Source organism: Salmo salar, chromosome ssa16 (assembly GCF_905237065.1).
Source record: "Salmo salar chromosome ssa16, Ssal_v3.1, whole genome shotgun sequence".
In the NCBI taxonomy this organism is placed as follows: domain Eukaryota; kingdom Metazoa; phylum Chordata; class Actinopteri; order Salmoniformes; family Salmonidae; genus Salmo; species Salmo salar.
The window spans coordinates 37,773,916-37,798,486 of NC_059457.1; the positions used below are offsets into that span (position 1 = coordinate 37,773,916).

Below are 24,571 nucleotides of genomic sequence, written 5' to 3' on the forward strand. Positions count from 1 at the left end.
AGGCATTGTTCATCACCAAACTGTTCCTGGATGGTTGGGAGAAGTTGCTCTCAGAGGATGTGTTGGTACCATTCTTTATTCATGGCTGTGTTCTTAGGCAAAATTGTGAGTGAGCCCACTCCCTTGGCTGAGAAGCAACCCCACACACGAATGGTCTCAGGATGATTTACTGTTGGCATGACACAGGACTGATAGTAGCACTCACCTTGTCTTCTCCTGGAGAGAAGTGGCTTTTTTGCTGCCCTTGTTGACACCAGGCCATCCTCCAAAAGTCTTCGCCTCACTGTGCGTGCAGATGCACTCACACCTGCCTGCTGCCATTCCTGAGCAAACTCTGTACTGGTGGTGCCCCGATCCCGCAGCTGAATCAACTTTAGGAGACGGTCCTGGCGCTTGCTGGACTTTCTTGGGTGCCCTGAAGCCTTCTTCACAACAATTGAACCGCTCTCCTTGATGTTCTTGATGATCTGATAAATGGTTGATTTAGGTGCAATCTTACTGGCAGCAATATCCTTGCCTGTGAAGCCCTTTTTGTGCAAAGCAATGATGACGGCACATGTTTCCTTGCAGGTAACCATGGTTGACCGAGGAAGAACAATGATTCCAAGCACCACCCTCCTTTTGAAGCTTCCAGTCTGTTATTCGAACTCAATCAGCATGACAGAGTGTTCTCCAGCCTTGTCCTCATCATCACTCACACCTGTGTTAACGAGAGAATCACTGACATGATGGCAGCTGGTCCTTTTGTGGCAGGGCTGAAATGCAGTGGAAATGTTTTTGGGGGATTCAGTTCATTTGCATGGCAAAGAGGGACTTTGCAATTAATTGCAATTCATCTGATCACTCTTCATAACATTCAGGAGTATATGCAAATTGCCATCATACAAACTGAGGCAGCAGACTTTGTGAAATTTAATATTTCTGTCATTCTCAAAACTTTTGGCCACGGCTGTACTATCTCCCATAGTACAAAAGTTAACCAATTCTATTGGTCAACTTGTCCAATATAAATATTGAAATAGAAATATTCCAAACAGTTGTGGGATGCGATAGATCCCAAATTAATCAAACCACTCGCATCAAAAATGCAACAGATCAGAACATTTAGCTTAAAATGTTGATAAACTATTAAGCTATTTCTTCACATAATAAGCGCAGCAATGCTCACATGGCAGTAAAGTTGCAAAAAAAGCCATGTGCTGTTTCTTGCCTTACTGCAAACACTGGGCATCATTCACAAGTGGTGTAAAATGGCGCTGATAGAGAGGGCAACTGTGCTTCTATCCCCTAGACAACTTTGCAGTATTTCTTATGTGTTATTTCTTACATTATCAGGCCAGAAATGTTTTTGTGTTATTACATACAACTGAGAAGAACTTCTGGATATCAGAGCGGCGGTAAATCACCAGCAATACCAGCATTACGACCAGGAATACAACTTTCCCGAATTGGATCCTTTGTTCTACCCCTAGGGCCTAGGGCAATTGAACTGATTCCAGAGGCTGACCCAAATCATCGCTGGCGGAGAAGAGGTATGCGGAGGGGACTTTTAGTCCGACTCAGGAGGCGCACACACCACCCACCGCTTCCGAGTATATTACTCGCTAATGTTCAGTCTCTGGATAAAAAAGTTGACGAGCTGATAGTGAGGATTTCCTAACAGAGAGACATCAGAGATTGTAACATACTCTGTTTCACGGAAACATGGCTCTCGGGATCTGTCTTAGTACGTACTGCCAGTTGGGTTCTCAGTTCATTGCGGCGACAGGAATAAATATCTCTCCAGGAAGAAGGGCGGGCTGTATGTTTCATGATTAGCTACTCATGGTGTGATTGTGATAACATACAGGAACTCAAGTCATTTTGTTTACCCGACCTAGAATACCTCACAATCAAATGCCGACCGTATTACCTCCCAAGAGAATAATCTTCGGTTATTGTCACAGCCGTGTATATTCCCCCTCCAGCCGATACCACGACGGCCCTCAAAGAACTTCACTGGACTTTATCCAAACTGGAAACCACATATCCTGAGGCCATATTTATTGTAGCTGGGGATTTTAACAAAGCAAATTTGAGGAAAGTGCTATCGAAGTTCTATCAACACATCGACTGTAATACTCGCTCTGCTAAAACTCTCGACCACAACTTCCAGGATGCCTACAAGGCCCTCCCTCGCCCTCCATTCGGCAAATCTGATCATGACTCCATTCTGCTCCACACTTCCTATAGGAAGAAACTCAAACAGGAAATACCCGTGCTAAGGACTATTCAACGCAGGTCTGACCAATCGGAATCCACACTTCAAGATTGTTTTGATCACGCGGACTGGGATATGTTCCGGGTAGCCTCTGAGAATAACATTGACGAATACACTGATACGGTGACTGAGTTTATCAGGAAGTGTATAGGAGATGTTGTACCCACTGTGACTATTAAAACCTACCCTAACCAGAAACTGTGGATAGATGGCAGCATTCACTTAAAAATCTGAAAGCGCAAACCACCGCATTTAACCATGACAAGGTGACTGGGAATATGGCAGAATACAAAGTGTAGTTATTCCGTCCGTAAGGTAATCAACGTAAAAAAACTTCAATATAGAGACAAAGTGGAGTCGCAATTCAACGGCTCAGACATGAGACGTATGTTGCAGGGTCTACAGACAATCACGGACTACAAAAGGAAAACCAGCCATGTTGCGGACACCTATGTCTTGCTTCTGGACAAGCTAAACACCTTCTTCGCCCGCTTTGAGGATAACACAGTGCCACCGACACGGTCCGCTACCAAGGACTGTGGGCTCTCCTTCTCCATGGCCGATGTGAGTAAGATATTTAGGCGTGTTAACCCTCGCAAAGCTGCCGGCCCAGAAGGCATCCCTAGCCGCATCCTCAGAGCATGGCAGACCAGCTGGTTGTTGTGTTTACGGACATATTCTATCTCTCCCTATCCCAGTCTGCTGTCCAAACATGCTTCAAGATGGCCACCATTGTTCCTGTACCCAAGAATGCAAAGGTAACTGAACTAAATGACTTTCGCCTCATAGCACTCACTTCTTTCATCATGAAGTGCTTTGAGAGACTGTTCAAGGGTCATATCATCTCTACCTTACCTGACACCCTAGACCCACTTAAATTTGCTTGCCACCCCAATAGATCCACAGACGATGCAATCGCCGTCACACTGCACACTGCCCTATCCCATCTGGACAAGAGGAATACCTATGTAAGAATGCTGTTCATTGACTATAGCTCAGCGTTCAACACCATAGTACCGTCTAAACTCATCATTTGGGCTCCTGAGTGGCGCAGTCGTCTAAGGCACTGCGTCTCAGTGAAAGAGGTGTCACTGCAGTACCTGGTTCGTATCCAGGCTGCATTACATCCGGCTATGATTGGGAGTCCCATAGGGCGGCGCACAATTGGCCCAGTGTTGTCCGGATTTGGCTGGGGTAGGCCGTCATTGTAAATAAGAATTTGTTCTTAACTGACTTGCCTGGTTAAATAAAAAAAATGAAAATGTAAACAATTAAACTTGAGGCCCTGGGTCTGAACCCCGCCATGTCCAACTGGGTCCTGGACTTCCTGACGGGCCGCCTCCAGGTGGTGAATGTAGGAATAAATATCTCCACTTCGCTGATCTTTAACACTGGGGCCCCACAATGGTGCGTGCTCAGCCCCCTCCTGTACTCCCTGTTCACCCATGACTGTGTGGCCATGCACGCCTCCAACTCAGTCATCAAGTTTGCAGACGACAACAGTAGTAGGCTTGAACTTTGATTTGATTTGATACCAACAATGACGTGACAGCCTACAAGGAGGAGGTGAGGGCTCTGGGAGTGTGGTGTCAGGAAAACAACCTCTCACTCAACGTCAATAAAACATAGGAGATGATTGTGGACTTCATGAAACAGCAGAGGGAGCACCTCCCTATCCACATCGACGGGACAGCAGTGGAGTAGGTGGAAAGTTTCAAGTTCCTCGGCGCACACATCACAGACAAACTGAAATGGTCCACTCACACAGACAGTGACATAAATGTGAAGAAGGCACAACAGCGCCTCTTCAACCTCAGGAGGCTGAAGAAATTTGGCTTATCGCCTAAAACCCTCACAAACTTTTACAGATGCACAATCGAGAGCATCCTGTCGGGCTGTATCACCGCTTGCTAAGGCAACTGTACCGCCTGCAACCGCAGGGCTCTCCAGATGGTGGTGCGGTCTGCCCAACGCATCACCGGGGGCAAACTACCTGCCCTCCAGGACAGGTACAGCACCCGATGTCACAGGTAGGCCAAAAAGATCATCAAGGACATCAACCACCCGAGCCACTGCCTGTTCCCCCCGCTATCATCCAGAAGGCAAGGTCAGTACAGGTGCATCAAAGCTGGGACTGAGAGACTGAAAAACAGCTTCTATCTCAAGGCCATCAGACTGCTAAATAGCCATCACTAGCACATAGAGGCTGCGGCCTATATACATAGTCTTGAAATCACTGACCACTTTAATAAATGGAACACTAGTCACTACATATCTTGCATTACCCATCTCATATGTATATACTGTATCCTATACTATTCTACTGTATCTTATTCTATGCCTCTCTGACATTGCTCGTCCATATATTTTTAGATTCTAATTCCATTCCTTTACTAGATTTGTGTGTATCGTGTATATGTTTTGTAATTGTTAAATAACTTGTTAGATATTACTGCACTGTCGGAGCTAGAATCACAAGCATTTCGCTACACCTGCAATAACATCTGCTAACCATGTGTATGTGACCAATAAAATGTTATTTGATTTGAGCCTATAGAAATGTTGCGCAACATGATCTCATGGGTTCTCATGAAGTGTTTGATTATATTTTCGATGACATTTGCATTGATGTCAGAGAAGTTTGGTAGGCTGCTAATGACCATCAGCAGCATCAGAGCTCGGAGAAGCCTAGTTACCGTGACCAAACGGTCACGTGGAATTTGACTCTGGTCATGACTCGTGCCCTCTGGTGTGGCGGTAATACGGTCACCATAACACCCCTATTCTCAACAAAATCTTTCTCCACTCTCTCTGCCTGAAGGAGATGTGGCCTGCTGACAAATTACCCTCGCCTCAATGAAGTCCCTTCTCCGAAAGTCTGGATTTGCATAGTTGGGTATAACAACCCTTTAAAATCTAAATTAATGTTGATCGAAAATAAATAAACCTAGATTACTTTTAATGGTTCACTGTATAGCATGGGAATATAAACAAAGCAATGCCATTTGAATTGATTATGCCATTCCATTGCGGCGTTCCATCGGCAGAATGGCAAATTCTAAACATCCATTTTAACACTGTATTCACAATGAAATAACACAAGCTCAATCCTGTACAAATGTGATTCTGTGAATGAATTTTTGCCTCATTCAGAGATCACTCAGAAATTAATGATTACTGGAAACACTATCTCAGTTTGATGTTAGTTTATTTGTCCCTCACACATATCACGTGTTAAGTTATCCTGTTTTATTCCCAGGTCACTGACATGATGCTCCAGGACCAGCACTACCCAGACTGGGGAAAAGCTGCCAGAAGGTTCTGGAAACAAGGCAACCACAGGATCATCCTCTTCTGGTATGTTCTATTGTCCAGTCTAATGCATTTACAGTATGCTACCTCTGAGCACAATCAGTGTATGTGTACATGTGTGTGCACATGTGTGTATGCTGGGGATTATGAGTATGTGTGTGTGGGTGCTAGGGTTCATGAGTATGCGTGTGTGCATTAGTATGCATATATTCATTAATGTATTGGTATTCAGACAAAGCCCTGTGCTCCTCGTGGGGTTATACACAGTAACACACAGTCAATAGCCCTGTTAATCTTTCACCTTTAATTAGAAGAACAGGAAGAGGAAATCAATAGACACAGCAAGGTCACGAGGCCAGCTATACCCCTGCCTTTACACACACACGCACGCGCGCACACACACACACACACACACACACACACACACACACACACACACACACACACACACACACACACACACACACACACTGCTTTACCTCACTGAGCCAGAGCCAGGTCTATAACCCACTGAAACTGTTACACTGTGCCCAGTAATGCTTATTACAAGGGAGCGGTCAATGGTCGTTTTAGACAGTCCTGGTCTAAATCTATCTCACGGTCACCTGTGGTCCCAGAGGGGTTCACTCCACCAGGTCAGCATGAAAATGGTTCGCTACTATATTAAATCCAAGATGGCGTAGCAGTCAGACGTCTTTGTCTTTGTCCTGTCGTGTCCCTTGTATATATCTTTTTATATATTTTTCTTTGCATATCTTTTTAAAATATTTTCCTAAACCTCCACTTCTAAATACTCTCCTGCAACCCGCCTCACCCAACGTTGATCTGTTTTTTTTCCTAAAGTATTTCTATTTACTTCAGATCTGGAATCAACTGAAGCTAGCCAGCTAACTACCTACCAGCTATCAGTCAGGAAACCACTGCTAGCGGTCATCAGCTAACCTTTAGCTCGGAAAGCTCTCACCAGTTTGTTCAACGTGACTCAAACCAGAGCATAACGGACCTCTTTTTTTTCTCTCCATATCCCCGGATTCCTACTGCAAACTCTGAACATTTTCATCTGGATCTTCGCAACTAGCTAACCACAATCCCGGGTGACTACTCCTGGCTAGCATTTCCATCCCGGAGCAAGCACCAATTAGCCTGAAGCTAGCCCGGCTAGGGCTCCTGGGCTACCACCGAAGCACACTCCTGGGCTACAATATCCGGACCCCTTCTACTGCCGGTACGGGGCACGGAACCCCGCCGATCCTCTACGACTGGAATACCGACATAATCTGCCCGAGGATTCCAACAGGCCCCTCAGGCGCGACGTTCGCTGAAGGCCCATTCTGCTAACCACGGCCTGCTAGCTACCTAGAGCTACTTGGAACCCTACTAATCCACGACTGGTCTATCGACGTCACCGCACGAAGAGGCAAAAACAGACTTACCTCCATCGTGACGTCCCCCAAAGGCCCTTCTGCTAACTTGCTAGCCCCGGTCTACTAATTGCTAGCTTGCTAGCCCTGGTCTGCTAACTGCTAGCTTGCTAGCCCCGGTCTGCTAACTGCTAACTTGCTAGCCCCGGTCTGCTAACTGCTAGCTTGCTTTCCCCGGGCTGCTAACTGGTTGCTTGCTAACCCAATCTGCTAACTGCTAGCTTGCTAGCCCCGGTCTGCTAACTGCTAGCTTGTTACCACCAGCATGCTAACTGCTAGCTTGTTAGCCCCGGCCTACTAACTGCTAGCTTGTTAGCACCAGCCTGCTAACTGTCTGAATCGCCGTGTCCCCAGCCAGCCCAACCACTCACTGGACCCATATGTTCACTTGGCTACGCATGCCTCTCTCTAATATCAATATGCCTCGTCCATCACTGTCCTGGTTAATGATTACTGCCTTATTTCTCCTCTGTTCCTCTGGTGATGTAGAGGTTAATCCAGGTCCTGCAGTGCCTAGCTCCACTCCCACTCCCTAGGTGCTCTCATTTGTTGACTTCTGTAACCGTAAAAGCCTTGGTTTCATGTATGTTAACATTAGAAGCCTACTCCCCAAGTTTGTTTTACTCACTGCTTTAGCACACTCTGCCAACCCGGATGTGTAATGCGATGCTACTGGCGGCAGAGAAGTCAGGCGCAGGAGAGCGGAAACTGATTTACAACGGTTGTGTTTAATAACCATAAACCACCGTCAACAGAACAATACAATAAATGGGTCAAATAAAACCCGGTAAATACCAGCATACCGTGCACAAGCACTACAACAAACAATTACGTACAAGGACATGGGGGGGAACAGAGGGTTAAATACACAACATGTAATTGATGGAATTGGAACCAGGTGTGATGGAAGACAAGACAAAACCAATGGAAAATGAAAAGTGGATCGGCGATGGCTAGAAGGTCGGTGACGTTGACCGCCGAACAAGGAGAGGGACCAACTTCGGCGGAAGTCGTGACAGGATGTCTTAGCCGTGTCTGAATTCTGGCTTAGGAAAACCACCAAAAACCCTGAAATCTCCATCCCTAACTATAACATTTTCCGCCAAGATAGAACTGCCAAAGGGGGCGGTGTTGCAATCTACTGCAAAGATAGCCAGCAGAGTTCTGTCTTACTGTCCAGGTCTGTACCCAAACAATTCGAACTTCTACTTCTAAAAATTCACCTTTCCAGAAACAAGTCTCTCACTGTTGCCGCTTGCTATAGACCACCCTCTGCCCCCAGCTGTGCCCACGATACCATATGTGAATTGATTGCCCCACATCTATCTTCTGAGCTCGTGCTACTAGGTGACCTAAACTGGGACATGCTTAACACCCCGGCCATCCTACAATCTAAGCTTGATGCCCTCAATCTCACACAAATTATCAATGAACCTACTAGGTACAACCCCAAATCCGTAAATACGGGCACCCTCATAGATATCATCCTAACTAACTCTCCCTCCAAATACACCTCTGCTGTTTTCATTCAAGATGTCAGCGATCACTGCCTCATTGCCTGCATCAGTAACCTGTTAGGGCTAGGGGGCAGTATTGACACGGCTGGATAAAAAACGTACCCGATTTAATCTGGTTACTACTCTTGCCCAGTAACTAGAATATGCATATAATTATTGGCTTTGGATAGAAAACACCCTAAAGTTTCTAAAACTGTTTGAATGGTGTCTGTGAGTATAACAGAACTCATATGGCAGGCCAAAACCTGAGAAGATTCCATGCAGGAAGTGGCCTGTCTGACAAGTTGTGTTTTATCTTGGCTCTTTTTATTGAAGACTGAGGATCTTTGCAATAACGTGACACTTCCTACAGCTCCCATAGGCTCTCAGAGCCCGGGAAAAAGCTGAAGGATATCGAGGCAGGCTCTGGCTGAAACACTTTATCGCGTTTGGCAAGTGGCCGATCAGAGTACTGTGGGCTTAGGCGCGTGCCCGAGTCGACCGAATGCTTTATTTTCTTTCCTCTGTTTACCTAAATGCTGATTCCCGGTCGGAATATTATCGCTTTTTTACGAGAAAAATTGCATAAAAATGGATTTTAAACAGCGGTTGACATGCTTTGAAGTACGGTAATGGAATATTTAGACATTTTTTGTCACGAATTGCGCCATGCTCGTGACCCTTATTTACACTTCGGATAGTGTCTTGAACACACAAAGAAAACACCGCTATTTGGATATAACAATGGATTATTTTGGACCAAACCAACATTTGTTATTGAAGTAGAAGTCCTGGGAGTGCATTCTGACGAAGACAGCAAAGGTAATAACATTTTTCTTATAGTAAATGTGACTTTGCTGAGTGCTAAACTTGCTGGGTGTCTAAATAGCTAGCCCTGTGATGCCGGGCTATCTACTGAGAATATTGCAAAATGTGCTTTCACCGAAAAGCTATTTTAAAATCGGACATATCGAGTGCATAGAGGAGTTCTGTATCTATAATTCTTAAAATAATTGTTATGCTTTTTGTGAACGTTTATCGTGAGTAATTTAGTAAATTCACCGGCAGTGTTCGATGGGAATGCTAGTCACATGCTAGTCACATGCTAATGTAAAAAGCTGGTTTTTGATATAAATATGAACTTGATTGAACAAAACATGCATGTATTGTATAACATAATGTCCTAGGGTTGTCATCTGATGAAGATCATCAAAGGTTAGTGCTACATTTAGCTGTGGTTTGGGTTTATGTGACATTATATGCTAGCTTGAAAAATGGGTGTCTGATTATTTCTGGCTGGGTACTCTGCTGACATAATCTAATGTTTTGCTTTCGTTGTAAAGCCTTTTTGAAATCGGACAGTGTGGTTAGATTAACGAGAGTCTTGTCTTTAAAATGGTGTAAAATAGTCATATGTTTGAAAAATTGAAGTTTTTGCATTTTTGAGGTTTTTGAATAACGCGCCACAGGATTACACTGGCTGTTACGTAGGTGGGACGATTTGGTGCCACCTAGCCCAGAGAGGTTAATGGGTCTTCGACCAAACGTCCACCCACAATCACTGTCAAACGCTCCCTAAAACACTGCTTTTCTAATCGACCTGGCCAGGGTATCCTGGAATGACATTGACCTCATCCCGTCAGTAGAGGATGCCTGGTTATTCTTTAAAAGTGCCTTCCTCGCCATCTTAAATAAACATGCCCCATTCAAAAAATGTAGTAGTAGGAATAGATATAGTCCTTGGTTCACTCCTGACCTGCCTGCCCTTAACCAGCACAAAAACATCCTGTGGCGTTTTGTATTAGCATCGAATAGATATAGTCCTTGGTTCACCCCTGACCTGCCTGCCCTTAACCAGCACAAAAACATCCTGTGGCATTCTGCATTAGCATCGAATATGCAACTTTTCAGGGAAGTTAGGAACAAATACATACAGGCAGTTAGGAAAGCTAAGGCTAGCCTTTTCAAACAGAAATTTGCATCCTGTAGTACAAACTCAAAAAAGTTCTGGGACACTGTAAAGTCCATGGAGAATAAGAGCACCTCCTCCCAGCTGCCCACTGCCCTGAGGCTAGGAAACACTGTTACCACCGATAAATCCACTATAATTGAGAATTTCAATAAGTATTTCTCTACGGCTGGCCATGCTTTCCACCTGGCTACCCCTACCCCGGTCAACTGCCAGGCACCCTCCACAGCAACCCGCCAAAGCCCCCACCATTTCTCCTTCACCCAAACCCAGATAGCTGATGTTCTGAAAGATCTGCAAAATCTGGACCCCTACAAATCAGCCGGGCTAGACAATCTGGACCCTTTCTTTCTAAAATTATCTGCCGAAATTGTTGCAACCCCTATTACTAGCCTGTTCAACCTCTCTTTCGTATCGTCTGAGATTCCCAAAGATGGGAAAGCTGCTGCGGTCATCCCCTTCTTCAAAGGGGGTGACACTCTAGACCCAAACTGCTACAGACCTATATCTATCCTACCCTGTCTTTCTAAGGTCTTCGAAAGCCAAGTTAACAAACAGATTACCAACCATTTCGAATCCCACCGTACCTTCTCCGCTGTGCAATCTGCTTTCAGAGCTGGTCATGGGTGCACCTCAGCCACACTCAAGGTCCTAAATGACATTATAACCGGCATCGTTAAGAGACAGTACTGTGCAGCCGTATTCATTCATCGACCTGGCCAAGGCTTTCGACTCTGTCAGTTACCACATTCTTATTGGCAGACTCGACAGCCTTGGCTTCTCAAATGATTGCCTCGCCTGGTTTACCAACGACTTCTCTGATAGAGTTAAGTGTGTCAAATCGGAGGGCCTGTTGTCCGGACCCCTGGCAGTCTCTATGGGGGTGCCACAGGGTTCAATTCTCGGGCCGACTCTCTTCACTCTATACATCAATGATGTCGCTCTTGCTGCGGGTGATTCTCTGATCCACCTCTACGCAGACGACACCATTCTGTATACTTCTGGCCCCTCTCTGGACACTGTGTTAACTAACCTCCAGATGAGCTTTAATGCCATACAACTCTCTTTCCGTGGCCTCCAACTGCTCTTAAATGCAAGGGAAACTAAATGCATGCTATTCAATCGATCACTGCCCGCACCTGCCCGCCCGTCCAGCATCACTACTCTGGACGGCTCTGACTTAGAATATGTGGACAACTACAAATACCTAGGTGTCTGGTTAGACTGTAAACTCTCCTTCCAGACTCACATTAAGCATCTCCAATCCAAAATTAAATCTAAAATCGGCTTCCTATATCGCAACAAAGCATCCTTCACTCATGCTGCCAAGCATACCCTCCTAAAACTGACCATCCTACCGATCCTCGACTTCGGCGATGTTATCTATAAAATAGACTCCAACACACTACTCAACAAATTGGATGCAGTCTATCACAGTGCCATCCGTTTTGTCACCAAAGCCCTATACACTACCCACCATTGCGACCTGTACGCTCTCGTTGGTGGCCCTCGCTTCATACTCATCGCCAAACCCACTGGCTACAGGTTATCTACAAGTCTCTGCTAGATAAAGCCCCACCTTATCTCAGTTCACTGGTCACCCTAGCAGGACCCACTCGTAGCACGCGCTCCAGCAGGTATATCTCACTGGTCACCCCAAAGCCAATTTCTCCTTTGGTCGCCTTTCCTTCCAGTTCTCTGCTGCCAATGACTGGAACGAACTGAAAAAATCACTAAAGCTGGAGACTCATATCTCCCTCACTAGCTTTAAGCACCAGCTGTCAGAGCAGCTCACAGATCACTGCACCTGTACATAGCACATCTGTAAACAGCCAATCTATCTACCTCATCCCCATACTGTATTTATTTATTTATCTTGCTCCTTTGCACCCCAGTATCTCTACTTGCACATTCATCTTCTGCACATCTATCATTCCAGTGTTTAATTGCTATATTGTAATTACTTCGCCACCTTGGCCTACTTATTGCCTTAACTCCCTTATCTTACCTCATTTGCACTCACTGTATATAGACTTTTTTGTTTTCTTTTTTCTACTGTATTATTGACTGTATGTTTTGTTTATTCCATGTGTAACTCTGTGTTGTTGTATGTGTCGAATTGCTATGCTTTATCTTGGCCAGGTCGCAGTTGCAAATGAGAACTTGTTCTCAACTAGCCTACCTGGCTAAATAATGGTGAAGTAGATATATAAATAAAACTGCAAGTCAAACATGACAGTTTGATGCCCTTATCTCAAATCAAAGTTTATTGGTCGCGTACACAGTTTAGCAGATGTTATAGCGGGTGCAGCGAAATGCTTGTGTTACTGGCTCCTAACAGTGCAGTAAAAAAATTCCAAAAAGTACACAAATAATCAATAACAAGAAATCAAGAATGTCCAAACGAATCTAATTAACAACCCCAAAAGTACTGTATCAGTAATCCAAATGCAATCTATGCTGATAAACTATATATATATATATATATATATATATATATAACTATAAATATATATGTACAGCACTAGATATATTACAGTGAGTTATGTCAACAATCCAGTATATAAATATGCAGTGTGTATAAACAGTGTATCAGAAATCCAATGTACAGTAGTAGATCTATGTCCCTAATGGTGGTTATTGGACAAGACACTAGGGTCACTACTGGGATGCGGATATTTGAGCTTATGTACAAACATCAACATGTGTTGGAGTAGTTTGGAATTATCTGAGCATTTCAATTGGTAAATTACCAAGAAATGGAAGTTCAAAGTCACACTCTCCAATGCATTATGTTTCCCATAGAATTGATTGTTCTTCTATTTTAGGATGCAGGGTGTCGAACTATAGTCTCTGTGGCTCCTCTGGAAGCCTTTGTCTTATTACTGAATGCCCCCAGTCTGACTGTCACAATCAATGTGTACTCTTGGGAGAAAGTATGATTTGTAAATCTCAAATACTGGTTGAGAAAGTATGATTAATAAATATGTTGAGAAATGTATCTTGACATTATGCGACAAAGAATCTGGGTAAATCACAAACGACAGTGCCAAAAATGTGTAATCTGGACTGGAGGGGAAAGAATCCACTTTAGATTTTTAAAATGCAAACTGTGTCTCACAACATTTGAAATATGATATGATGAACTTGGTGCAAGCTACCGGCAACGCAGCCAGTCACCATGGGGATGCAACAACCCACACAACACCAGTGTAATAATTACTGAATGACATTGAAACAAGTACAAAGAGGAGCCAAATATAGTTTGCTAAATCCAAAGTCTGTAACACACAGATAAACATCAAATGATACCTAACAGAATGATTAACCATCATTAATATTTACATAAACCTATGATAACTTCCTGTTGTAATTATATTGTTGTTGTGTACTTTAGAGAAATTAGCAGAAGGCAAATTATTGTCGTCCGCCGTAACAAATGGACTAATAAAGTGGTAATTAGTAAATCTGTGGAGTGTACCAGGTTATTAACAGGAAAGTAATGCGGTTTTACTTCCTGTCTCCTCCAGGACGGTCCTGATCACTCTGACATCAGTGGTTTTGCTGGTCATCAGCACTGACTGGATCAGCTGGGACAACCTGAACCGGGGTTTTCTTCCCAGCGACGAGGTCTCCAGGGCATTCCTGGTATCCTTCATCTTGGTCTTTGACCTGCTCATTGTCATGCAGGTAGGGGCTTCCATTTCATGGCCAATTAAAAACTAGCTGGACTCCTATACTGTCCCCCACTTTTTCCTCTATCTCTCCCCTTCCTCACCCTCCCTCAGTCACGAGGCGGCAGGTAGCCTAGCGGTTAGAGCATTGGGCCAGTAACCGAAAGGTTGCTAGATCAAATCCCCGAGCTGACGAGATAAAAATCTGTCATTTTGCCACTGAACAAGGCACATAGGCTGTCATTGTAAATAAGAATTTGTTCTTAACTGACTTGCCTAGTGAAATAAAAAACGGGCACTGTGGTACTTGGATGAAAGAGGGAGACATTTACTCTGTCTGAGCCTGCATGTCTACAAACCCCTCTGCTTTACATCTTTACCCCTAATCCACCATCCCATCATCCACCCAGCTATCCAGCAATCTGGCCAGGCTTCAGGCAAGGACCTACACCCTCTCCTCCTCTGTGAACCCAGGCCTTCCTTAATGATGACTCATAAAATGTTATGTTTTCTTTCCTTTTTTCCACCCAATGTTCTCCATCCCACAGGAGACTATACATCAATGAAGGATTTGTCAGTGGCATACTCATGAATATGCAAATGTTTTGTCTGGGTAGAAAATGCATAACAGTGTTTCAAAGAGCTTTCAACCCAACCAAGCTAAATGGAGACTGGTTGGTTTGTAACGCAAGCCAGATTTAGTTTGGCTTCTGCTAATGTTTAATGAACATACTTTTGTATATATAGTGTATGTGGACACCCCTTCAAATTACTGGATTTGACTATTTCAGCCATACCGTTGCTGACAGGTGTATAAAATCGAGCACACAACCATACAATCTCCATAGACAAACACTGGCAGTAGAATGGCCCGTACTGAAGAGCTGGGTGACTTTCAACGTGGCACTGTTATATTGTAGGATGCCACCTTTCCAACAAGTCAGTTCGTCAAATTTTTACCCCGCTAGAGCTGCCCCGGTCAACTGTAAGTACTGCTATTGTGAAGTGGAACCGTCTAGGAGCAACAACGGCTCAGCCGTGAAGTGGTAGGCCACATAAGCTCACAGAATGGGACCGCCGAGCGTTGAAGTGCCGAGTACGTAAAAATCGACTGTCCTTGGTTGCAACACACACTACCGAGTTCCAAACTGCCTCTGGAAGCCACGTCAGCCCAATCACTGTTCGTCGGGAGCTTCATCAAAATGGGTTTTTATGGCCGAGCAGCCATACACAGGCCTAAGATCACCATGCACAATGCCAAGCGTCGGCTGGAGTGGTGTAAAGCTCGCCGCCATTGGACTCTGGAGCAGTGGAAATGCGTTCTCTGGAGTGATGAATCACACTTCTCCATCTGGCAGTCCGACGGACGAATCTGGGTTTCGTGGATGCCAGGTGAACGCAACCTGCCCGAATGCAAAATGTCAACTGTAAAGTTTGTTCCCCCATAACAAAGCGAGGTCCATACAGAAATTGTTTGTAGAGATTGGTGTGGAATAACTTGACTGGCCTGCACAGAGCACTGACTTCAACCCCATCGAACATCTTTAAGATGAACACCTTTGGGACGAGCCAGACCTAATTGCCCAACACCATCGCCAGACCTCACTAATGTTTGTGGCTGAATGGAAGCAAGTCCCCACAGCAATGTTCCAACATCTAGTGGAAAGCCTTCCCAGAAGAGTGGAGGCTGTTATAGCAGCAAAGGGTTGATCAACTCCAAATTATTGCCTATGATTTTGGAATGAGGTGTTCGACGAGCAGGTGTCCACATACTTTTGGTCATGTAGTGTATTTCCACAGCTTTGTTGTTGCTTATTAAAGGATGTGGAGTAGTCTAATCTGTAGTATCCCTTAAATGTCTGTTTCTACAGTATTCATTATTGAAACTACCTAGTAGCTGCACATATATAAGTGCACAACCTTATTGTGTCAATAATACTTCAGTCTACCTTATTCTGCACACTTGGCACCTGTTGTTACCACACTTTTATTATAAGCACAAATGATTTATCTGTAGTACAATAACTGACAAAACTATATAAGAACAAATCCGATATAATGTATTTTCAATGCTATTTCATTTCCCTCAGCTCAGCCATTCAATAGTTTTAAATGACTTTATTACAAGATTACAACTTTTCACAACTTCTTACCATGCCTGCTTTTGTTTGCATAGGCCTCCTTGCTTTTCACCAGGGTCCCTTTCCATCTCAGAAACAAGCCAAGGCATAGTGACCATCTTGGTCCTGTATGGCTCAGTTGATAGAGCATGTTGTCTGTAATACCAGAGTTGTAGGTTTGATTCCTGGGGCCACCCATATGTAAAATGTGTGCATGCATGACTGTAAGTGACTTTGGATTAAAGCGTCTCTTAAATGGCATATATTATTATTATTCAGCATGCTGTCAGTTTCAGTTCTCATCTCCTGCCTCATGACTACAGCAGTCTCCATAGTATGACATCCCTATTTTGACTCCCTGGCCCCAGCCAGTACCCAACTACTCACCAATCACATCACTCCTGCATTTTTCAGATTCCGTTGTTTATGATTGCTAGCCTCCTCTCGTTTTCTGCTCTGTGTACAGCAAGCAAGTTTACTGCGGTTATTTATGATTTCAATTAGTTCCCGCCGGTAGTGCTCACATGGATCTGAGGCTGCCTGTCCATGCACTTTACTCTGGTAAAGTCAATAAACACTCCTCTACTCCGCCTCTATGTCACGGCCTTTGAAATGGCTTCATTCACCTTCATATGTACGTGTTCTGTCTGATATAGTCTCAAAAATGTTGGGTTGTTTGGATGACCCAACTGCTGGGAGCAGGCATTGGGCCACTTAGTTGGGTTGTTTTCTAAAAAGAGCAAGATTGAGTTGTTAGTGCTGGGTTATTGATGCGGGGTTATTGAGATATGACCCAGTGGGTTAGATCAGAAGACTGGAGGTGTGGCTTAGTAGAGTTGTGGCTTTTAGATAGTTATGTTTGGCCACCTGTGAGTATAAGCAACTCTGTTCTGTTGTTTTGTTATCCCATGGTAAGGTTGAACACAGACACTTTTGAAGCTTTACTGAAACTAACAGAGTTCCTTAGAAGCCTATACAAATCTCAATGTTGTGATAGACATCACCTTGTTGCAATGTGTAAAAAATCCTGTTATTAATATTATAGTAGAATATGTAATGTGTAAAAATATTTAAGGAACATTTTTATTTGCAGTGTACAAACTTAAAGTGGCACTCCAGTCTCCTTTTTACCTAATATGTCATCTGATTTACAAAAGGCACATCTCAATAGGTGGTCCAGGTAAGTCATGAACTAGCACAAGTGAGGGGGGTGGGCCTTTCCTCTTTTGTTCTCTGTTCTTCCTCTATTGTTCCTCTATTGTTCCTCAAGCGAGGGGCAAGGCCGACGACATCATGACGTCCCATCAAACCAACTCCTTGAATGTCCTACTCCTTGAAGTTTGCAATTGTCTAACCACTATATTTCTCAAAACATATCTTTTTTTACCTTATAGTGTGTGTACTGTATTTATATTTGAGATAAAGCTTTTCAACAAGAAAAGTAAAAAACATGATGAACAGGAATGACATTTACTCTCACGGATGGCCAAAAATAACTGTCGGAAAGCCACACCCCTAATAAGCCACACCTCCTGAAAAGAACCTGAGGATTACGTTAAAAAAGACCCAGCTGCTGGGTCAACCCAGCATGAAAATGAATAAAACCCAACTGATGGTTAAATTAACCCATGTTTGGGTTATCCCAACACTAAACAATACATTAATTGCACCATAACGGCGACAAGCGATGCCCACAAACTGTTAGAGCTTACATAAAGATGTCCCAACAACACAATGGAGTGAATCCTTACCACCACTACACCTGGCTATCAGCAGAGCCTTGTCTGGCAGTGAAACAATTCATTCAGCCTTGTTTACTGCCTTTTTTTTAAAACATAACTGATATGGCTGACCATATCTCCCTGCATATTACATCATATAAGACATTTTTGGACTCACCTTCTTGTGCGTGGCAGTCCTTCATTGGCAAATTTGGTCATCAAAGAAAAATATTTACAATTCCGAGTTGAATGACCTTTCAAAACTTATTTTTTCAGTCTGACTTCCCAGTTGCAATGCTTGCGGTTAGCCACTGTCACCGATTCCTTCCTAACAACTCATTCATGAATTTGCGATTTCCAACTTGTTGTGAAATGTTTATGTCCAATGGCCGATGAGCACCGATACGTTTTATCTATAATTTCTCTTCATTATTTCTCTTCATATGACAAGCATTAAAAAGATTGTCTACTTGATTTATGATGATGACTGCTAACTAAGATTTTGAAAGTAAGATGTTGTCCAGTCAAAGCTACTGTAGATATCACGTGATTAGACCAAATTTTATCTGTGGCCAATGACATTGAGCTTTCTTGGAAGGGCACTTCTAATGCAACTCTATGGCAACACCCAAAGGGCTCACATTCTTGATGTCTACCTTTACTAAAGGCAGGTGACGTAGTGTCCCCATGAGTGACACAGCCACTGTGTGAGTGTCTCTTCCAAAGAATCAATTGTGACCTAGCGAGCTTGTAACTATTTTGTGTGCTTCTGTGCATGCGCATGCATGTGTGCGTGTGTGCACTGTTTACTACAGTATGTCCTAGAGACTCATTATTTATTGTGAGGGGGGCACATGACTTAAATGTCAAGCTTATTAGTGGGACTGTATCAGGAAACGAAGTACAGTTGAGTAGGTGGAAGGTCTAATTAATATCAAGGGGGAAATCCCTTCTCATATTTTTCCATATGAACATTCATACATATGGATTCTTCATTCACCCTAACATCTTAAAATGTCTAGAATTTTATAGCATTAGAAATGGCTGCTGTTTAGGTACATAACTAGACTGTTAGAATCTGAGGAAAATGCAGCTATTCATAAAAAGATGGAAAGATCTCAGTGTGCTTTTGTTGTCTAAGATGACCAGTATGTCCCTCTATCTGTTCAGCACTCATCACATTCTTCCCAGACATTATCGCTTGTTTATTTCAGACAATGTTCCATCTATACAATATTGAGTCTGTATTGACTATTCCAAAGCAAAGACTGAGACAGGGAGGGCAACTTATAGATGTCTGTGAGTGATTCCTGAGGTGTTTTGACATGAGAAAACCTCAATGCACACAGGCACAATACAAGGCCATGTAAGCACACACTGTGCACTGCAGGTCACAGTTAGGCTTTTGACCTCTGTGGTAACTTACCTGTCAATGGACAACTCCTCTGAATCCCTAGTTAGTATCATTTTATAAATGAAAATAAATCCCTGCTACACACGCACCATTAGACTTTGGAGCCTGTGTGTTGTTCAGATTCTTCTTTTGTCTTTGCTTTTATGCTAGGTATTACATGATGTATGTTGTTTACTTCAGTAAAAGCTTTCACTATCAGTAAATGATTTTGATGGGCTGCTGTATTTTGTATTTGCATTGTTTGATCATATGTTTGATGCCATTAGGATTGGGATTTTCCTCAGTTCATGGGCGACCTGGATATGAACCTGCCTGGCATGTCCACCACTCAGCTCAAGTTCAAACTTCCTGTCTGCAAGAGCATCTTCAAAGAGGAGTACCACATCCATATCACAGGTACATATATTAGCAAGCATACTATATAAGTAAACATACTATACTATCCCAATTGATTTAGGTGGTATAGAGGGTTACCACTATTACTTCAATATTTTTACATTCCATCTGACCAGCTGTGTTTGGATGGTTGCACCATGACACTGGCCTAAGATGAATACAGATCAGATATACCCGTTCTGACATGTGTCTTCTTCATCCTACCAGTGTTGCTTGTTTCTTCCCCCCACCCCCCCCCCCGCACCTAGCATTCCTACTGCGTCAGACAGAAAGGTGCAATGTGTATAAACATATGAGAGTAAACTCTTCCATTTAAACAATCACCTAGGTTTCATTCTGTTCCACAGCATGCCCCAAGTATTGATATTATTAAATGTGTTGCACTTGTTTTCTTTAATTTTAAGTAATTTATTAAACTCGTGGGGCGACAGGTAGCCTAGAGGTTAAGAGCGTTGGGCCGGTAACTGAAAGGTCGCTGGTTCAAGTCTCTAAGCCGACTAGGTGAAATATCTGTGGATGTGCCCTTGAGCAAGGCACTTAACCCTAATTGTTCCTGTAAGTCGCTGCCTTTAGATCAGTAAACCTGGAGAGATTGCTACCATTAATATTATGACCTCATTTCATTAAGTGTCAATGTTGGACCTGATACCTACAAATAAATTCTCATACGCCTTAACACACATACTGTCTGTCTGTCTGTGTTTTGTCAATTGATTACCTTAAATTCATTTGATTCATAAAAGCTTTAGAATTTGTCCCAACAGTACAGCAATCAGTGAACTAAAGAGCATGTCAATGTCAGCTTGGGCACAATAAATACAATAAAACTGGATTTTGACATCTAGAAATGACCCTCCATATTGTTTGACCCTCTATATTGTTTGTCCCTGCAGGTAAGTGGTTCAACTACGGCATCATCTTTCTGGTGTTAATCCTCGACCTGAATATGTGGAAGAACCAGATCTTCTACAAGCCCTACGAGTACGGCCAGTACGTTGGTCCAGGGGAGAAGATCTTCACTGTGGAGGAGCCCCACACGCTGGGCAACTTCAACCGCAGCACGCTCACCTACAAGTGGCGCTCCAGCCACGTGGACCCGCTGACCAACCGCTCGTACGTGCATCGCGACATGTTCCTGCATAGCCGCTACGTGGGTGCCAGCCTGGAAGTCAAGTGCCTGGCCTTCATCCCCAGCCTGGCTGCCTTTGTCCTCTTCGGCTTCTTCATCTGGCTGCTGGGACGTTTCCAGGACAGCGAACCCTTCCCGGAGGGCCAGGTGGACAAGACGTACGAGAGGATCAAGAGGAAGTCTCCATCTGAATATAGTAAGGACATGGGACTCACGCCAGAGGAGGTGCACATCTCTATGAGTGAGGCGCTCAAACGTTCCGGAACCCCCATGCTGCTGTCGGTGGACGGGCATCACTTTGCTCTGCACTCTGCCACCTCCACCAACTCCACTTCGCCTGTTTCCATGGAGACCCAGGAGACGCATCCCAGCATTGTCATTGAAGGCGCGGAGCTGAGAGAGCCGGCGGTTTCCTTTGATGTCGGCAAACTGTCACCGCCCTGACCTTACTGCCCTGAGGGGAAATACTGCTATACGTCTACTAACAGACACACAGCCTGGAGGGAGGAGAGGAGACACAGGAGAGAGACCAAACTGAAACTCAATTTTAGTCTAGCTCTTTTTCAGTCTGGGTAGATTTTGAACCCAACACTGATTGAGTACTCCTGGAGCAGGAGGATGTAGCTACAATGGCCACTTTGTTTTGCTACTGTGATATCCCTGATGGCTTTTTATTATTATTATTTATTTTAATTGTAAAACCTCTAAGCTGACACCAACACAATGACAAACAGCTTATTTTAACCTCCCTCACTGCGAAGTTCTATTGTCAACATGGTGCTCTCGCTAGATTTGACGTTTTTATAATATCAACATGTTTTCTCTTATCATGACATTTTGGTGCCTATATGGGGAACTATTTCTACAGTCGATGTATGACACAATGGTCATGGCTAGTTTATATTGTAAAACTAGAGTATTACAGTTGAAGAGGTGCCTTGATAACCCACGTCCACTAAAGGACAGCAACATAGTCTATACTATAGGCAGCAAAACAGAAGATGTCTGATAATGTGTCTGTCTTGTTTATTTCAATGTTCAACTTCACAATGTTGGACAATGTTTACCCTTTCAGACTTTATCACAGGTTTTTGAATTAATTTGTTATCTTGATAATATCTCATCTCCCATCTTCACGTGTCTCTTCTCTTGTAGTCATAGAAATGACTGGATTGCTAAACATCGTTATGATGATGATAATACTATATGACCACCTCTTCATTTTCTGGTTGTATTATCAAATGCAAGATAAAAGGCATAAGCTATTTTCAAATAACATTCAAAAGTCACCTCATGATTGCTTATCTGGTCATTATACTCAGATGTAATGCCAATTAGGTCAGAAAGGTCATTTGCCCTTGGCGGGGTAAATGTGCTTTTGTTATAGAAGGAGCGAGAAGTACACCAAATCTAACTGCTGCACCTTACCCATATCATATCCCCCAGCAGTATATGTACCACAAGTACGACCTTTGTTCGAAGCCAGTATTTGGGTATGGTTTGGTTTGAGAGAGCACATAGAGAATGTGACCTCTTACAGCTGACAAGCAAAAGAGAGTGGGAGTTTTTAGTATTTATGAGAGTTATGAGCGTTATTATATCACATACGTTAAGTGTGCAACTACTGTGTACCAATGCTCTGTTATTTAAGTGTTGTCTAACAATGTGTTGTGCGTCTGAGTTTGTGCGCGCGTGCGTATGTATGTGTCAGATACAGCGAGAGCTGACAATTCTGTGAAGAGGTCAATGTAGTTAATGTAAGTGGTGTATGGTCCTTGGTTCAGTGATCCCCCTTATACACTATACAGGTCAGAGTCCTCATTACAGCTCAACTTATTCCATTTTGGAGACATGGCCTCGCAACAAGGGAACAAATTGCTAAATGTATGGGGCAATGGCTAAATGAGTGTGTTTATCTCACTTGAAGTGATCAAGTGATATGTTTGTAAAATATTGTGCTTTGGTTGGAACTGAATTGTCAAGCCCTGACCTTAGAGATCCTTTTTATTCTCTATTTTGGTTAGGTCGGGTGTGACTAGGGTGGGTTATCTAGATGTTGTATTTCTATGTTGGCCTGATATGGTTCTCAATCAGAGGCAGCTGTCTATCGTTGTCTCTGATTGGGGATCATATTTAGGCAGCCTTTTCCCACCTGTTGTTTGTGGGATCTTATTTTGAGTTAGTGCATGTTGCACTTCTGTCGTCACGGTTTGTTATTTTGTTTATAGTTTAGTGTTTGTCTTGCGAAGTTTTCACATATTAATAAAGATGTGGAACGATACTCACGCTGCGCCTTGGTCCTTCTCTACAAACAACCTTGACAGAAGATCCCACCATAAACGGACCAAGCAGTGTGGCCAGGATGAGTGGACATGGGAGGAGATCATGAGTGGAGTGGGGCCCTGGACGCGAAGTGGAGAGTATCGCCGTTCAAGGGAGTAGATGGAGGCAGCAAGAGAGGAACGGCGATGATACGAGGAGTTAGAACGACAATGGAAGCCCGAGAGGCAGCTCCAATTTTTTTTGGGGGGGGGGGGGGGTCACATGGGGAGATTGGCGGAGTCAGGGTTTAGACCTGAGCCAACTCCCCGTGCTTACCGTGGGGAGCGTGTGACCGGTCAGGCACCGTGTTATGCAGCGATACGCACTGTATCTCCAGTGCGCATTCACAGCCCGGTGCGCTCGTTGCCGGCTCCCCGCATTTGCCGGGCTAGAGTGGGCATTCAGCCAGGATGGGGTTGTGCCGGCTCAGCGCTCCTGGTCTCCAGTACGTCTCCTCGGTCCAGGATATCCTGCGCCGGCTCTACGCACTGTCGCCAGTGCGCCTTCACAGCCCAGTGCGTCTTGTGCCAGCGCCCCGCACTTGCCGGGCTAAAGTGAGTATCCAGCCAGGACGGGTTGTGCCAGCTCTATGCTCCAGACCTCCAGTGCGCCTCCATGGTCCAGTATATCCTGCACCGGTTCTACGCACCAGGTCTCCAGTGTGCCTCCACAGCCAAGTACGTCCTGTGCCTGCTCTTCGCACTCTCCCTGAGGTGCGTGTCACCAATCTGGTGCCACCTGTCCCGGCTCCACACACCAGGCCTCCAGTGCGCCTTCCCAGTCCAGAGCTTCCGGCGACAGTTCCCAGTCCAGAGCTTCCGGCGACAGCCCACGGTCCGGAACCTCCTGAGACGGCCCACGGTCCGGAACCTCCTGAGGCGGTCTCCGGTCCGGAGCCTGCGGCGACGGCCGGCGGTCCGGAGCCTCAGGCGACGGTACCCCCCGAGAGGTGCGGACTCCGGCCGCAAAACCTGACTATAGGGGAGGGTTCGGGTGGGCATCTAGCCTCGGTGGCGGCTCCGGTGCGGGACGTAGACCCCGCTCTGCTCACGGATCTGCCATCCTCGGTGGCGACTCTATTTCGACGACGGCCGGCGGTCCGGAGCCTGCGGCGACGGCCGGCGGTCCGGAGCCTCAGGCGACGGCCCGCGGTCCGGAGCCTAGGGGAGGGTTCGGGTGGGCATCTAGCCTCGATGGCGGCTCCGGTGCGGGATGTACACCCCGCTCTGCTCACGGATCTGCCATCCTCGGTGGCGACTCTATTTCGGCGACGGCCGGCGGTCCGGAGCCTCAGGCGACGGCCCGCGGTCCGGAGCCTAGAGGAGGGTTCGGGTGGG

The 24,571-nt window shown here is 44.7% G+C and overlaps 1 protein-coding gene across 1 annotated transcript in view; it reads left to right on the forward strand.

The window, feature by feature from the left end:
• LOC106573612 (transmembrane protein 117) overlaps positions 1 to 23,193 on the forward strand; it is an 81,599-nt gene extending 58,406 nt beyond the window's left edge. Inside the window, exons 5-8 of the mRNA XM_014148813.2 lie at positions 5,520 to 5,617; positions 13,989 to 14,148; positions 19,654 to 19,783; positions 20,677 to 23,193. Of these exons, the coding sequence (XP_014004288.1) occupies positions 5,520 to 5,617; positions 13,989 to 14,148; positions 19,654 to 19,783; positions 20,677 to 21,356 (1,068 nt within the window). The 3' untranslated portion in view covers positions 21,357 to 23,193. The remainder of the gene's footprint in view (positions 1 to 5,519; positions 5,618 to 13,988; positions 14,149 to 19,653; positions 19,784 to 20,676) is intronic.
• Positions 23,194 to 24,571: the final 1,378 nt, after the last annotated feature.